The following is a 17,821-nucleotide window of genomic DNA, read 5'->3' as shown; positions in this document are numbered from 1 at the left end:
GTATATGTATAGAGCACCATATATATATATATCTTTCATTAAAGCTCATAAGTGAAATTCTTGATACTTTTTAACTAGAATTGTTGAATGCAGTAAAACAAATCCATTGTGTGTGTAACTGACTACTTGCAGTGGTTTATTTTAAAATGTGCACTTTATCACTGGTAGAAGTCACGTGCTAAATAAATGCTTTTCTCTGCAGAGTGAAAGGTTGCGTGATCTTGATAAATGTTCGCATGATTTTTTTCCCTTCCTACAGCACTCTTAGTCCAGATGTTGATCCAGTGCTTGCCTTCCAGCGAGAGGGTTTTGGACGCCAGAGCATGTCAGAAAAGCGTACAAAGCAATTTTCAGATGCCAGTCAGTTGGAGTTTGTTAAAACACGAAAATCCAAAAGCATGGATCTAGGTAGTGAGTGATATTTTTTCAATTGTTTTATTTGAACCTGATTTTCATGTTGTAAGTATATAGATTTTGTCATTCCAGGCACATTGTTTATGTGCAGTATAACTGCATGTAATGTCTACCAGTGGGAAGTAAAGTATTCTTAACATGAATGGCCAAGTGGCCTGTGTATTGTTTGCACCACTTGTAAATGTCCATACATTTAAATATCATAGCCTTCTGGATATATGGTTATACATAAACATTAAAAGTATTTATTAAAATGGGGTTGAAAAGTGCATTTACCAATCCATATAGAATAACTGTGTAAAACTGTACCATGCTGTGCTTCTGGGTAGACAGGATTATTCTCAGTGTATTATTATAATGCAATTAGCCTTAGAGATTCTTCGTAGTCTCTCATTTTGTAGATGGATTTTGATTAAGATACTAAAGATGTATTTTTTTTAAAGAGTTCATTCAGAATTAGAAAATGCAGTTAGTCTGACATCTGCGACCCAAGTTTCAATATTTATATCAGAAGCCCTATAAAGTAGCAGCAGCTAAGATAGGCAATCGAATATAATTATTTTAACTGATAAAACAACTGAGAATAAATAATCGCTAACAAGCCCATCTATTTTTCTGCTATTGAATTTAGATTCTGAAGTGCAGACTCTAGTAACCTTAAACAGTGAGTTTTGATTGTTTAAATACCCAACTACTCAGAATAATAAAATATTACATGATTCGCTGCATTAAAATGATTGTGGATATCTTAACTACAATCCCTAATTCACCAACTTCCTCAGGGGACAGTAAGGTTGGTGGTATTGACTTGTCTTGACTAGTGATGTGCTAACGTGTAAATAACATATTGTACCTGCCTGTGATTTGAACATGACTGACATTGCATGAAGGTTACTAGTTCGCTGCCATTTCTACCCAGAATGTTTGCTTACTGTTGCAGTTTATTTGCATGAAGTATGACATTGCTAAGGCCCCCTAACTTCAAAAAAAATAGGCAAACCAGAAGGAATGTTGGATGCATGTGGGGCATGGGCACTAACTGGGCTAACCAGTATACATTTACCTTTTAACAGTAGCTGACGAGACTAAGCTCAGTACAATGGATGACCAGAAAACAGGTAAGAATTGACAGTAAGGCTGTTGCTATAGAAACCTTGGTCAAAGCAGCTTACCACAATTACAGAACTGCCAGTCAAATTGCATGAAAACATGAATATTCCAGTACTTGCATGGCTGCTGTCTATTGTTGTGAATAATCAAGTTGTACAGAAAAAGAAAATTATCTAAAGAAATAAGTATCTAGGGTAGTATATTCAACCGGGTCATAAATGTGACTGTAGGTAGACACCTGTTTCTGCTCTTTGAACTCATAAATATTCACAGTTGTTTCAATTTTTTGTCCTTTCAAAAAAAGCTCGGAAAATGTCCTGCCTTCAAACTCTAATGCACAGAGAGATGATGTAGAAGAATTGAATGTTTGCCTTATTATACTGCTAACACAGTGCTTGGAAATAATTATTTTAATTAGAAAACTGCTACCTTTGCCTCAAGTGGTCATCAGATACATGTTGTGAGTTGAGTTGAAGATTATTAGTGCAAGTTGATTTGCCATTGGAGCTGAAACCCAAGCATCGTAACAGAACAAAAGAATATGTAAACAGAATCTTTTCCACATACCATCGATTTTAGTGTTTCACACAATGATAATGAGAAATAGCTTTCAAAGCATATTTTTTATTAGTAATTAAAATAATGCACCAACTGCAATTATGAACCTTTATGATTTATTAATATAAGTTAGCTTTTGACCTTTGGAATGCTGTTTTAATTAGGCTAGATCCAGAGGACACCATAACATTACTTAGCTCTAATTAGGAACAACTCACCTTTTTAACCCAAAAGTATTATCTATTTTAGCATGATTTGGGGAGTAGGGCATTCCATACAAAATTTACAATTAACAATTCACAACTGCATCTCTGCTTAACCACACTTTAAAACATGAGTAGGAATACTGCAAAGCTGTAAATAATCAAGTAATAAAATTATAATTTTTATTTGAACAGCTAAAACTTCTAGCTCTTAAAGTGTTGCAGAATATGACCACAGACTTGCAGCTTTACAAATTGAGACTGAATACACAAAATTAAAATGTATGAATGTTTTGAAGGATTAAACCCATCAGAGTGTGAATGTATGAATTGTGTTAATGGTTGTGGTAAGAATCAGTGCTTAGGAACTACCTCCACCCTTGAGCATTATTCACATAAAAAGGAGTTACAGATCAAACTCAAAATTTTTGTAAATTATTTTCCATTTTCTTACTGGCCTGCCTGTTTGAATGGGATATGATTAGAATAGTTTGAGCTGTGTGCTTTAGTAAAATATGGTGCTTAGCTTTCATAAATACACAGTGGTTTTGGTAGTATCAGTAGAGGGTGATATTAATCAGGTGTAGTTTTTCTCTATGTGTAACACCTGGATTAAATTCCGAAAAAGAGACAGGTCAGACAGCTTAGGTGAAAGAGCATGACCGTAACCATCTGGACTAAGCAGTTACATATTTTGTGCACAGCAAGCTCAGTGGCTGGAAAAAGGGAAAATCACCTTTTACTGTACTTTTATTTATCTTGTGTGCTTTTAACCAGGTTTTGTATGTAAACACTGGATTTCTCCCGTTACTTGAAGATGGATGTGGTTGTTAAACCAACCACTTACTGTAGTTGGGCTTAAAAATCATCTGATTCTAAGAAAAAAAAGCTACGAATGTGTAGTGAACTGTGTTTTAATAAATTCTAGAAGCCAGAAAACTTCAGTAGATATTTACTTTAGAAAAAATAAAAACAAACTCTTTTACAAAGTTGGACTTACTAGTATTGGCTGAAAAGGAGGGTGTAGAACTCACCAGACCTAGTTACTATAATAGATTTTTAATTATTTTTCTTTCTGCAGTTCACTTGAAGTGCCTAATCCTTGCAGTGTTTACAGTTCATCCTAGAGGTTAGAAGTATATTCAGTAGCAATTGAGCATGGCTCATTTATTGAGTCCCAGACATACTATAGTTCTAGGTGTTTTTTTTTCCATGTACACATTGTGAAAATGAAAAAGAAAGACAAAAATTCAAATACTACTTATTTAAATTATTTACTGTTACACAGTGCTTTTAAAATAAGCTGTTTTATTAAATAGAACCAAAACTAAACTATTTTTGCTGCACTTCGTTGCTCTGTTCCTCCTCAGCTCTCCCCAGCCAAAATTATATTCTCTTCGTGTATGAATTGAGCTAGAAATAGAACAATTTGTCAAATCTAATGGAGCAGGTACTAGTAAATAGACAGACTCACTGCTAGTGACCTCTGAGAGGGTGTTTAGAAAGTAGACTTTGTGCCTTTGCAAAACTGGTTTAGTCAAATTGAGGGAAATTTTTGGCATCAGCCTGAGAGTTAATAAAAATGTTTCACAAATAAACAAAATTGTCATTTTAATTCAATTAAAAGAAAGGGCTGCTAAAAAAAAAATATTTTATAGCCTTTAAAATTAGTCACTGAAGGAAATGTCATATATCCTTTGACACAAGTAGATTTGTAACACTGTATAAATAGTTAATATGAGAGAAGTGGAAGCACAATGAGTTGTGAAACAGTGTCAGCACAAGGGAAAAACAAAGGGCTTGGAGCAGGGAGCAGGGCGTGGGCGTCACGCGATCTGTGTGTGTTAAACGCCTGCTTGGGTCTGCGTGTGCTGTGAAGTTCTGTGGTGGGGGCTGTCTGTGCCGCCTGAGAGCAGATGCGCGCGCCCGCCGTCGGCACAGTCGCGCGTGGGCACAGGGTGGTTGCATGGCCCGAGGGCAAGGCTTGGCCGTTGTCCCCCGGGGCCGGCCAGCTGGGGACACGGCGGCGGTGGTGCACGCGTGGAGGGCAGGGGCTGTGCCTGGCGGGGTGCTGCGGGCGCCTGCCAAAGCCCGGGCGGTGGGGGGTGTGCGGCGTGTAGGGCAGAGCCGCCCGGCTGAGCGTGGAAGTGGGGCGTGCCAGGAGGCTGTGGAGGGATGAATCCACTGCAGAGGATGTTTGTTAATAAAATTGTTGGGAAGGAAAATTTTGATGAACTTCACATTTTTAAAATGATGAAAGAAACCCATTTATTCCTCAGTCGTACAAAGATGCTTTAGCTAGATGTGTCTTTTTCTCCTTTTTTTCTACTTTAAATTCTGGTGTCAAAATAGAAGTAGAACTCGTTCTAAGCAGGTAACGTTTCTGATGATTACCACCAGCACTGTAAAGGCTGGAAGAAAATGCTGACATTTTTGTATTTAGTAAACAAGGTTTTGATGTGACTCATAAATTTTAAACAGAGTCAATTTTAAAGAAAGTTTACTATTTCTCACCAGATTATGGGTAAACAACTCACTTTCTATCTGGTGAATTCTAGTAATAAATTCTGCACTCACTCAATTTATGGGGAGGGTTAACTATATTTTTTGAAAATACTAGACTTGCTATGAAGTGGCCATAGAAGATAGTGGAGGTATTAAAATATACATAGCTTTATGATCACAATACTTAAATTGCTTGCGAAAGGACATTTCCCTCTTTTACATTCTACAACCTGTTCACATTTGTGTTCATGGCCACCCAAGTTCCATAAATATTCCTATAATTTCTGTAATCCATTATTAGTTTTACAGTACTCAAGGAACATTAGGTCATATCCCATCTAGCTTTTCCTTTGGGAAAGCACAACTTACATAAATACAGTTTTCACAAAGATCTGTATTGGGTGGCAGGAAATAGAATTTTTTTTAATGTCCTTTATGAACATAAATGGACACATAAATGCGCTCTTTATAATTACTGTTTACAAAAAGATCCACTCAGTAATTAGGAAAAGATCTATGAGCATTTAATTTAGAATGTTGCAAAGCAGAATCTGGAGTAAGGAAGTTTACAGTAAGTTGCCATGTAAGAGGATACCCTTTCCTTTTGTATATGAAATTGAATCTGTCAGACAGCTGGTTTATATATGATTGTCCCATTTCCTCTTTTTTTTCCTACAAAATATTTTTCCTGTCTCATGGACTGTTTTTAACAAAATATAATCTCAAAAAGTAAAAAACAAATCTCGCTTCTGGTGTACTGCAGATATTAATGGAGGAATAGCAGATTTTGACATATGCTAGAAGGTGGACAGTTTTATAGGGCACTGTCTAAATTGGAGTTCTTTTACTTGGTAAAGAGAGTGTTATGTAAAAATACTTGCCTTAGACTTCAGTCCATCTTCAGAATTTTGGTGAACCTGGCTTGCAGCTTGTTTGCACAGCTGGGAAGCCATCAAACCTCCCTTGTCCCAGCTAGCTGCTCTTGTTCACCCCAGCAGCTGCACTGTGCCCCCAGTCATCCTCATGACCCTCAGTCTTCCAACAAGTACAGGCTGTGAATGAGGGTGGCTTCTTCTAAGAGTTGCAAGTTCATCAAGGTAGAATTTCTCATTTGTTGGGGTGTTTTTAGTTCTGGCCAAGGGTCCAAGCAGCGGGATCCAAACTGCAGGAGTTGTGTTGCCCTGTGAAGGAGGATTTTTGTTTTGTTTCTATTTACAAGTTCATCTTATCAGCAGGGCAGCTGAAGGGGAGTAGTTTGACAGCTGCTGTTTGATCTGAGGGATTTCAGTTTAACTTAATTGCTTAGACTTTTAATAGCTGAGTGGAAAATGAAAGTGTTTGCTGCCTTGCTCCATGTCATACCAAATTAGCAAACAACATGGAGAAGACCTGCCATGCTGCTATTCTGCATCCCTTCTTTAGGTCCAGCAACTCCCTTCCTCCTCACCCAATACTAAATAGTGAAAGAAGCTGGTTTTCCCTAACTTTATATACATTTGTTAAAGAACGGTGACAGATACTGTCTCTATTCTCCCTCTTAACATCTACCAGAATAGGGATCAACTCCAGAGCTTTGTATTATTCTGAGATAAATACTTTAAAACGATAATTTTCCTTTATCGTGTTATTCACACCAGATCTTGCTTACAAATGTATTGTTCATTGGTTTGGTGTTCCTGACAGTTCCGTTCTTGACTCTCTCTCAGTGCTGGCTGGTTTTGAAATTTATCATTTTGTGCCTCTGTCAGATGAGGACAGTGATATCAATGGAGTAACAACCCACCACCTGGGACTCCTGTGGTGCCACAACACCCTTCTCTGTTCTGCTCCTTTTGGGTAGAGAAAAAGTGGGTTTCCATGTTCTAGGTGAGGGCTTTGGTTTCAACTTCAGGAAAAGTACCTTATGTCCCACCACCAATCTTATGGAAAATCTGGCCAAGACTATACTGCACTTTTGAATAAAATAACTTCAATTAAATGCAGTGGTTTCTCTTCCCCCTGAAAGATTTCTCCCAGTCTTAACAATAATATGAGATGTAATTGTGCAATTGTCAGCTGATTTGCACTGTGAGTGGGTGTATCTAAAAGCAGAGGCTAGACTTTTAGTCCGCAAACCTGAGAAGAAAAGTCTAGATGGGGAAAGGCTTTTGCAGAATACTGTCTGGGTGTTTCTTGGCACACCTCCAGACATGCTGCGGCAGTAAGATCTGCCCCTAGCCCCAGCTGTAGTGCTGCCCAAACATCAACCCAGTGACTGTTAGGAATGCATTTCTTTCCAGCTAGGTAACTGGTATTGCCTGACTAAATGGGTCCTTTCCACAGATATTTTTAAACAACTTCACAGAATAGCAGCAAGTCAACTGATATTTCTCAGAAGCATTTAATTATGAAATTGCTAGCAATTTGATGCAAGTCTTTAAAACTCAATTAAAAGCAAACAGCATGTTCCTTGAAGCCAGAAGTCAGGCTACTTTGCAAGACTTACTCTAAACACAATAGGATTCATGCTCATAATCCGCTGTCTGTTCATCAGTTGCTAGTAGAGATAAAATTTCCTGCTCAAAACAAAAATAATTAATAGTGATGTTTGATGCTGGTAGATATGTATCTGCTGCTTTCATGAGCTATGTTTTTAAACCCCCCTTGATTACTTTATCATTCACATTGTTAAAATAATAGTAATGGATGTTGGTCTCTCTTCACTGATTTGAAAAGCCAGACATCACTAACGTTGTCGGTTTCGCTGACTGTGACTTGACATACTCATTCACTTCGGAGACCAACAAATCTGCAGAGAATTCCCTACAGATTATTGAGAGATGATGTGAATAATGTTAAGTGTGTCCCCAAAGACTTTCAGGATGGATATGCATTATCAAGCATGCAGTTCTCAATACTAATTCTGATTACTTTTTTTTTTTTTCCCTTAAATCACTAAGGTTCCCCAACCAGAGATGTGGGGCCTTCATTAGGTCTGAAGAAATCCAGCTCATTAGAAAGTCTGCAGACAGCCGTTGCTGAGGTGACTCTGAATGGTGATATTCCCTTCCACCGCCCGCGTCCGAGAATTATCCGAGGACGAGGCTGCAACGAAAGCTTCAGAGCTGCCATAGACAAATCATATGATAAACCTGTAGCAGATGATGATGATGAAGGCATGGAAACTTGTAAGTAAATTATTGCTGTACATAAAGAATGCTAACAACATAAGTTAATTCCTTTAGAAAATGATTTAAAGTAGTAGAAGATAATTTTAGGATTTTTAAAGAATAGAACTAACTTCTCTTCATCATTTTTTTTTCAGACTTTTCCCCTTCATATGCATTAACAGATTGCAACACTCTGCAGCTTCCTTCCTTTCTAAAATAAGGAAATAATTATATTAGAGTGTTTACTTAAATTACTATGAAAATTTTCTGTAAAATAGCTAATTAATTTACTGATGTAAATTAGAAAAAAACTTATGCAGAAAGACAAAAAACTCACTGAATTTATGTTATAAAAATATGTGCATTTAGCTTGGAAGGAGTACACTTGTAATGTCTGGGGGGAAAAAAAGAAATCACTGTCCCCTAATTAGAGTGAGTAAGGCTGGCAGATCTAATAAAATATAAAGTTAATGATCAGCTATTACCCACCCTAATGGGCATTCATTTACATTTTCAGTTCTTTAACCCGAAGTATGACCCAACATGTGGAGAATGTCATTAACATAAAAGAATCACTTCAAAGCTAACCTTATCATTATTGAACTATGTAAGAATGGGCTGGTAAAATGACAACTTGTATTGAATGAAAATAGTATGAATGGTAAATTACCTCAATCAGGGGCTGTATTAAAATCATTGAATTTTTAACCTTCATGTTGTACTACTTCCAACTTGTCACACACCAGCAGATTTTTTTTTTTAATCAACCTGCAGCTAGTTAGAAGTTTATGAATGAAGATGATGGTGGGAAGGTTGAAGTAGTAAAGTCTTTACCCTGAATTCTAACAGAAAAGGCTTGAAAAGAGATTTTTCACTTTCCACTCTTTTAAAAATTTTTTAGATTCAGAAAATCTGTTTCATAAGTGTCATTCCCTAATATTCTGTTACAAGCTACTTCTGTAATCACTTGCTTATTTTCTTAGAACTCTTTGCTATTTTTTTAAAAACTGTTTCTTTCTAAAAGTGTTCTGAGACTGAAAGGGAAGTCATTTTGCCAGTCACTTTTCCCAAAGGTCGTTATGGACGGAATTAATTCTGCTTCGTTTTTCCAGCACCTAGCAATTTCACGCAGCAGTGAGGCTAAATGCTGGTCTGGTGCTGCTAGCTGTCAATCTGTTTCTGGCCAGTAGAAGAATAGGCATGAGAAAATGTGTAGTTATCCTGCTCATTCTCCCAGACCACATGCCTATGGTCTTTTGGGACATAAGACCATGTTTTTCTAAAAGGCCTTATCTGGTGTGAGCCCAGTGATAGTAATATCCTGTTCTGAGGCATCAGATATCCAAGGCTTATCCAGAAGTTACAGATGGTTTAGCTTAATTTGATCTAAAATATAGCAAAGCTATTGTCATGAAACACTTTTTAAGCGTGTATAGGTTTATGAGATTATTGTAAGGGGTTTTGAGCTTGTTGATGCAATGCATGGAGAGTAGCAAGGAAGTATTTGGTGGCCTTTGTATCATTTTTATGGGAGTAGCGGAAACCAGACAAAGCCTTGTGGCTGAAATCAGAATGCCATGGGCTGAGTCTTTGCCCTCATTTCTCTGTATGGATCAAGTCATCTAGCACTGGTGGACCAAGAGCCATCTCAGTGTCATGGGGAGAGCAAAAGTGAGGCTGTTCTCAAGTCTCACGTGGTAATGAAGGGCTGAACAAGGTGTGACCAAAGCTATGTGCATAGAACTACACATTCTGTTGAGTTACTTGTGTTTTAATAGCTTCCGCATAGTATAATAAGGTATCTAAGAAGTAATCCAAAAGTTTTCAGTGCCAGGTTAATAGAAGCAGATGAATAGCAAAGGAAATATAGTAAATTGGTTGGACAGAATTCAGTCCTCGAGGTCCTCTCCTTTCCATGGTGGCCATGGGAACCTACGAGCTGACCCAGCCATATGTTGCCTGAAAGCAGCACAAAATGCTAGGTCCTCAGGTCTGTCTTTCTGAAAACATATCTGTATCTGTGTTAAAACTGAAAGCATTGCAGTCCACTCCACTTTGTGTAAATTACATGTGGCCTCAGGTTCCAGAGAATTTGCAAAATGGTGTCTTCAGCTGGGCAAAGCCTGGGCACATACAAATACATAGAAGTTAATTTAACAATTTGGTCCTAATGTAACTAATGCCTCACTGTTCCCATAATGACATTGCCTAAGTTTTTTTTAATTGTATTTAATTATTCCATAATTATTTGAAATTAAAATGTGGCTTTCTCTCATTATAAAACCCAGGCAAACATGCTGGTGGTCAATTTACTGATGCCCTTGAGGTTGGATCCATTTGTCTTACTTGAATTTTTTCCCCTTTCTCCTCCAAGTGTTTCAGCGCTGAGTTCTTCTTTCTTCCAGACATTGACCCTCTTTGGAGTAGCAAATAATAGCACTGCAGAAAATTGTATAGAGGAATTTTTAACATGTCATCACCCCATATAGAAAAGCCATAAAAATACAGGTAGTGTATGTGGCAAAGGGGCTGACTCTCCTTGGAATGTACTTGCTGTCCTTTGAACAACGTGCTATTAAGTTACTAAATGTAGGATGGAAGTCAAATAACAGTGACCAGTTCTTCAGTAACATTTTAAAATGTATTTGAGAAGATGCATGTAAGTTTTAATGGCTGTAAAGAAGTAACATTTGGGGAAAGGTGTGGGTGTTCAGCTTTTACAAATAATTTTTCCTGCTTTTTTTTTTTCTCCTTAATACTTGAAATAGCTGACTGGAAGCAAAATGTTTATCTTTATGTCTTGAATAAGAACGAGGCATTTGGATTGGGAGAGATCGACAAAGCTTTCTAATCTTTTGCTGAATCTTAATTGCTAGAATCTAGGGCTGTATTAAGTATCACAATAAGAGGCCTAGAAGCTTAGTGGCAAAATAGCTTCACATTAAGTAGCTTTGATTCCTCATGTGCATCTTTTCCATTTTATGGCCTTATTAGAAGAATAGCTTCATAATACCTGTTTGTGTAGTTCTCCATAGTACAGTGTGGTTCATGAAATGACACTAGTTTTCAGGTTTAATTGATGTTTAAAGTATACTCCAATTTAATTTTTTGGCTTCAGCATCCTTAATGGGGAAGCAGGAGATTGCAGGAAAGAAAGGAAATAACAGCACCAAAACAAATACGTTCTGCATTTTGCAGTAACCTAATGTCATTATTTCAACTTAACAAAAATTAGAAGTTTTATTTGTAGCCTGGCCTTGAATTTTAATTGAGCAGCATTTGCATTTGTTCTAAACACTAGTAATTAGGTATATGTTAATTGCAGAATGACTGTGCTACATAAAAGTGAAACAAGTTTCTTCGCGTTGAGTCCTTTTAAGAAAACTGGAAATCTTTTTACTGCATTAGAGACACCAGTGTTTATTGCAGGAGAAGAGGCAACCTAGTTTGCAGGACTCAGTCTAAGCTACAGAGTTAATTGCAAGCAAACTGTGTATGATAGACAAATATTTATTGCAGCACAAGTGAGGAAGTGAGGCATAGAATTTGCAAAATAAATAATAAGAGGAAGCATTGTTGTGACAAGTTGTTCAGCGGCTCAGCATACCACAGTACACTTAATGCATATTTCGGATTAATGTAATGTATTGTTATATGAACAGCCATAGGTCAAAATTGATTCATCTTTAAAAATCTAGCAATGAAGTACCAAGTAAACATTTGACTTTGAAATTTGTCAGAAATTTAATGCATTTTTTTAAATTATATTAATTTATAAGTAGAATCTTTTAAATGTCTAGTTGAACTGGAACAGATTGTAGCTATAAATTGACATGAAAAAAATTAGCATCTCTATTCCAAAGTGGTTTTCCACTACTCTTTTAATAATAACTAAATATCATTCCAGACACTGATCAAGAAACACTGTGACCAAAAAAAGTACAAGTACAGCTAGTACAGAGGCATGTATAGGACGGGCTTATCAATTTTCTAAAATACAATTATCTGAATATTAAAACTGTACCTACAGTGGAGATGCTGTATCGTCTGCTTAACTAATAGCCATCCCAAAGGCAAGTTAACATGAAATGCTGAGACCTGTAGACCTGTCTTCTTTTTTTTTTTTTTTTTTTTTTTTTTTCCCTTCTGGTGATTGGTACTTCAGAGTATTAGTTGAGATTCAGAAATATTTATTGAAATTTATCTGACATGGTATGTTTTACTTAAAATATGTTTATGTGATCTTCCAGGGTTGGAGAATATTTATAGAAATCTTGCAATACTCAGTGAATAAGCACTAAGTCCACTGGACAGGTCTGTGTATTGTAATATTAATGGATAGAAAGTATTTTGCAGGCAAGTATCTGAGAGACAGAGAGATGATATAAAATGGCTTTCAGTCAGTGATTTATGGACTTTACAGGTTCAATGAATTACTTGTAAGGTGAATATGAATGATGACTGAGAAGAGCAAGTTTGTAATCTGCAGTAGTCTATATATGAGAAATTTCTGAAGAATGACACACTTCTATTGGCTGTAGAACAGTCAATGAGGTCTAGAAACAATAATATTAGCAGGAATAATAATAGGAGGTAGTAAACATATGCTAAACTAAAAAAATATTATTTTCTCCTTCTATAAGCTGTGGCCATTTCCAAATCGTACTAGGTACAAAAAATTTTTCTTTTCCATAGACTTTGTATATATGAAGCAAAACTGTATTTTCCAACTTATACTGCCAAAGGTTGTCTGGAGCCTTTGTATTCATTAGAGCTACAGGGGACAGCGCAAAGTATGCATCTGTGATCCTAACTGCTGCTTCTTGCTCTCTGTTGGAAAATAGGAAGAAGGTGTAGCCCTACTTATAATGTGATGATTTAAAGTATTAGAGCTCCTGGAAGGTCACAGCTTCACCAGCCATGCAGTGTAATTGTTGGACTTGGCTTTAAGTGAAGTCAAAATGGTTGCAAGATTCTGACCCACAAGCTTAAAGTGCTTTATTTCTTTCTCACTAAGCTTCTGGGGGAGTTTTCAGTCTTCGAATGGTTTGTTTCTTTTGGTCATTATTCTTTCAAACTTTCTGAAATACATATGCTTTGTTAAGACATAGGGATGCTCTGAGTCTTGGTCTTGGAGAAAGAGAAGAAACGTGTTATCTGCCCTTAAAGGATTTCACTTATTCTGCTGGATGGAATCTCCCCACCGGAACCTGCCAGGCTGCTCCTTCTCAACCAGGAATAAAAATCATGGTTCATGATGTGTTTTGAACTGCTTCAGGAAATGAAGTAGTGCAACACAACCATTATGTAACTTGCAGCAGAAGAAAAAAGTCTGTTAAGGCTTGTATAGAGGGTTAACAGTCCTTAATGACTTTCATATTTTTATAAGAGTGTTACTAAGAACTTACTGATGGGGCATGCTGCACTGCTGTTATTTCTTCTTGCAGATATTTCTAAAGCTCTCCTCTACTAATTTAGATACTGAAACAAAATGGGCCAATTAACATCACTTTGCTAATCCTCTCTATTAATCCATACATTATTCAGAATACCCACAAAGCATGAAATGTGTTTTGCAGAGTGTTCTTCAAAGGTGAATTCCTTGCTTTTAAGAGTTTAATAGTACAAGTGAGCATTCCAGGAAACTCCCACATGAGCTGATACTGATTTTGAAAAGAAAAAAAGAAGAAAAAAAAAAAAGAGCATTTTGTGGTTGTGTATACATACTGCTTCAAAATACATTATGCAATATACCAAAAATCCTGCCCTTGTTGTTTGTTCTTATCTCAGTAATGTTTCTTAATTTATGCTTTCAGTGGAGGAAGACACAGAGGAGAGCTCAAGATCTGGTAGAGAATCTGTGTCCACAGCAAGTGACCAGCCATCCCACTCGTTGGAGAGACAGATGAATGGAAGCCAAGATAAAGGTGACAGAAAAAAGGCTGGAAAGGAAAAAAAGAAAGATCGAGATAAAGAGAAGGATAAAATTAAGGCAAAGAAAGGAATGCTGAAAGGCTTAGGAGACATGTTCAGGTAGGTGTTTTGCAATCATATGTAGAATGAATTCTAAAAAGAAGTTTCATCTTTTAGTTGTTCATTTATATTGCGGCTGTTCATTGAGGCCATATTTTACTATACTAATACATACATGATGTATATAGGCCTATCTCTCAATTTTTGAGCCTAAGAGTGGTGTCATGGAAGGGAAGCAGCTCAGAATGGAAGAGAAGGAGATGGCTGTCAGGCTAAACAGACTGCAAAGTTAAAAATTATTTTAAGCAACAAACTGCATCGTCTTGGAAAGAGTATTTGGTGATGTCTAAGTTACACACATGTCCTTTGAGAAGTCAAACAATTCTGGGTTTTGTTTTTTTTTTCTTAAACTGTGCTGTTCCTAATACTGTACCCAAAGCTTATGTTTTACTAAATGACTGTTTTTCTTTGCTTTGCTATTAAGACCATTTGGTATCAGGGAGGCATGATGCGAAAGAGATGAATCAGTTTGAGATTGAAAAACAGCATGCTTCTCTCAAGGAAAACAGGATATAAATAAGGTTGTGTGCTCTGAGAACCCACAGACTGGATAAGGGGTCAGTGAAAGACCTGATTTTTACCAAGCAGTGACTTCTTCTGAAAGGAGTTGTCTCTCCAGCAAACATAAGTGATCAGAAAGGAGCAGACTGCTGAGGGACACCCTGCTGTTCTGGGTAAATGGTGAAACATGGAAGACACCTTTGATCACTTGTAGGAAGGGGTGAGAGAGAAGAAAATCAGTCTTTCTGTTAGCTAGCTAGAGTAAATAAATATATTTCCAAGAAAAAACAATACTAAGGCAGTGTTTGTTTTCTTTTGTATATGCAGTGATTCATTATTTAATTTTGAAGTGAGATAACAATATTATTTTAAAGATTAATTAACAGTGATTCTGCTCTGAAAACATGTAAGTGGAACTTCAGTTAACTTTCATTCTGTTACCTTCTTTATCCTGTAAAACATTAATTGAACCTATGTTGTAACTGTGTAGGTTCTTGAGAGTTGTTCTGTGTCTGTGAATTGTATTACAAAATTAGTTAATAGAAAAACTAATCAGAAAATATTAGTTAATTAGGAAAAAAAAAAGTATTTAATTAGAAAACATTAGTTAGAAAATGTGTTTAGAAAACACCAAATAATACCAAGTTGTTAGACAGCATATCCCACAGAACACCAAAAGAGCCAGAGGAGATAGTCCCACATGTCAGACAGGAGAAGGGCAATTCAGCCTGTTTGCCTGCAAGTCCCACGGGGATGCCCTCATCTTCTGGGCATTCACCTGCCTAAATTCAAGCCTGGAGCAAAGTGTTGCACCCTGCGCTGGGGGATAGTGGAAGGTAGGAGATACGAAATGCTGACTGGTTCGTTTCTGCCATCTTTGCCATTTTTATACAGCAGAAATGACAGGTAAAATTGAAGCACATTATACATGGTAAATTCTATGCGGGCTAAGTAGCTTCGTGGATATCATGATTTTGGTCAGAAAGTGTTTACAGCATCTAGAAGGCTTGGGCAGCTCTTTGGTCCACTGTTTCCTCCTGCATAACATTCCCAGTACCCAGAGGACTTGTGAGATAGCTGCTTCACTTTGCAAGCTTTGGCACACAGACAAAGGGCTGACTTGCAGAGGGTCCCATGCAAAGAGAGGAGCCTTCACATTCCAGAGAGCTGGCTCGTTGCAGCGTTCATCAGTTCCTCTATGCTCTTCAGTCTTAGAGCCTACTGTCTGGTGTTTCTGTGCAGCTTTGAATGCTCTAGATGGAAATGAGTGCAAAAGTGGAAATTAATACCATTTTTAATCAGGTGCTCCCAGCTAAATAGGAAGTAACCTTGTCTGTATGCTTGATATCACACTTCAGAAATCTTTAATCTGGAAACAGTAATTTGACTGATAGGAAGATCTGATGATTGCTTTGTTGTTTGCTCTTCATAACATTTCCTTGAGTTATTTTTTTCCCTCACTACCATTTCTGAGTGAACTTTACTTTTCAGTCTCCTCTTAATTAACGTGGGAGCAGTGCTATCTGGATGCAGTTGACTCCTCCTGGATCTGTAAATTAGCTTGCACCTTGTCAGCCCACCCAAGAGAGGTGCTCCTGGCAAGCAGGAAAATGCTGATTGAGGGAATTAAGCATTATGCCTCATTTCCACTCAGTGCTTGATTTGCTTTGTTGACAGGCTTCTGAGTAATGTTTGAGAGATGGGCTTTATTATGTCTGCAAGATAAGCTACTACTTCTGCCTATAACATGCTATGTTTTTCTGTACATCTGACATATATCATAGATATCAAGTAATCACTGAAGGAAGTTGTGCGATAGAAAATAATGATGACAGTAACATTTAAAATTCAAGCCATGATCAAAGCATAATTGGATGTTTTGGTTCCGTGCAACATTGTGATTTCTTTGTAGTTCTTTTTCTTTTCTCCTTTTTCAATTTTTTTCTTCATTTTCAGTACTCTTATCTTAAAATAATCTTTCTACATTAGATTGTATGGGCAAGAATGCTTGCGGGATGAAATTACTGTTAACTGACACCTTATTCCAATGTCTGTATTTAGCCAGGGGGCTTTTTATTGCCTATATGCAAACTGGCAGCTCATACAGTGGAGTCTATGTGATATATAAAAATAAGTCTCCTTGCCTTCAGTTAAAATCTTAGGATTTGCTACTGGAATCTTCATTAAACTGTACTGTGAGATGGAAACTCCCACTAGAGAACCCTAGGTTACATTTATCCTTCAGCATCTAGTAATCATTTCCAAGAAATCTCTGGATGATTCAGATAGCAGGTTAAAATCATAAGTAAATCTTTTAAACACTTCTATTATTTTACTGCTTGTATCAAACATAGTAAAGAGGATTGACATAACTATGAAGGAGATCTGTAAAACACAGGGTACAGCCTGCATGACTCTGACATGTACAACTCCCATTATTTCCAGAGGACCTTTGATGATATTGGGCTGTGGACAGTCTGAAAGTTCACCCTTCGCACTGTGAAATAAATCTGTCTGAACATGTGTGTATTTCTTTTTTCAAATTGGCATTTCAGAGCAGAACAGAATAATTTATTTAAATTTGTCATTTGGTGGAGTAGTCTCTTTCTCTTCACAGATCAATATAGGGCAGAAGTTAATCTACAAAAGTGTTGAAGAAAAATATCGATCTACTGAAGGAGATGCAGGTGCTGCAGAACTTTGCTTACACCTGAATGTATTTGTTTTACCTGAATAGTTGCATCATACCTGTCTTTCTTACCCCTTCAGTAGGATCGTGTGCAGTGTCCTGTGGCTGTAATCACATACCAAATTTGAGGCTGTACAGTTCCTTCTTCTCCACTGCTGGCATTCAGGGATGCCTGGATGGCCACTGCCAGCTGAGCAAACAGTTTTTGAGAAGCTAATATGAAGTTCTACTAGATTTTTTTGTTTCACTACTAGAGAAGGCTTGAGTCAATATATGTTTCGACATCAGAATTTTATAAAAAACTTTATACTTCTCCAGTGGCAATCTAAAATATTTTGATTCATTTCTGAGTCTGATTTCGTTTATTTTTAAGTAGAGATTTTGCTTTTTGATAAAAATCAACCTGACAAAAACAATCAGTTGATAAATAAGTTATTGTAGTACTCCCTTAAGAAAAAGGCTTCACAGTTTCAAACAATGCACCTGTAATTAGTGCTGGTAGGGATACATTAATTTGGTGGGCTTCTACATCATGCAATTCTTTGTCATACTTCTCCTGAGAGAGAAAAAATGTATATGCCACCTTCTTTTCTACTCCTTCTGCCCCTGTCATGTACAGGGCATTTTCATTTATGAAAGTGGGTCCCCTCACAGGATGT

General features: G+C 37.0%; 1 protein-coding gene across 17 annotated transcripts in view; it reads left to right on the top strand.

Annotated features, from left to right (window-relative positions):
- PARD3 (par-3 family cell polarity regulator) overlaps positions 1–17,821 on the top strand; it is a 459,468-nt gene that overhangs the window by 302,930 nt on the left and 138,717 nt on the right. For 12 of the 17 annotated variants that reach the window (XM_042801881.1, XM_042801879.1, XM_042801878.1 and 9 more), the window contains 4 exons: positions 260–411; positions 1,488–1,532; positions 7,730–7,957; positions 13,756–13,972. In XM_042801881.1, the coding sequence (XP_042657815.1) occupies positions 260–411; positions 1,488–1,532; positions 7,730–7,957; positions 13,756–13,972 (642 nt within the window). The remainder of the gene's footprint in view (positions 1–259; positions 412–1,487; positions 1,533–7,729; positions 7,958–13,755; positions 13,973–17,821) is intronic. The other 5 variants (XM_042801880.1, XM_042801872.1, XM_042801870.1 and 2 more) reach the window with 2 other exon arrangements.

The sequence above is a fragment of the Tyto alba genome, unplaced genomic scaffold (genome assembly GCF_018691265.1).
Source record: "Tyto alba isolate M040663 unplaced genomic scaffold, T.alba_DEE_v4.0 Super-Scaffold_38, whole genome shotgun sequence".
NCBI lineage: Eukaryota > Metazoa > Chordata > Aves > Strigiformes > Tytonidae > Tyto > Tyto alba.
This window is presented reverse-complemented; position numbering and strand designations above follow the sequence as displayed.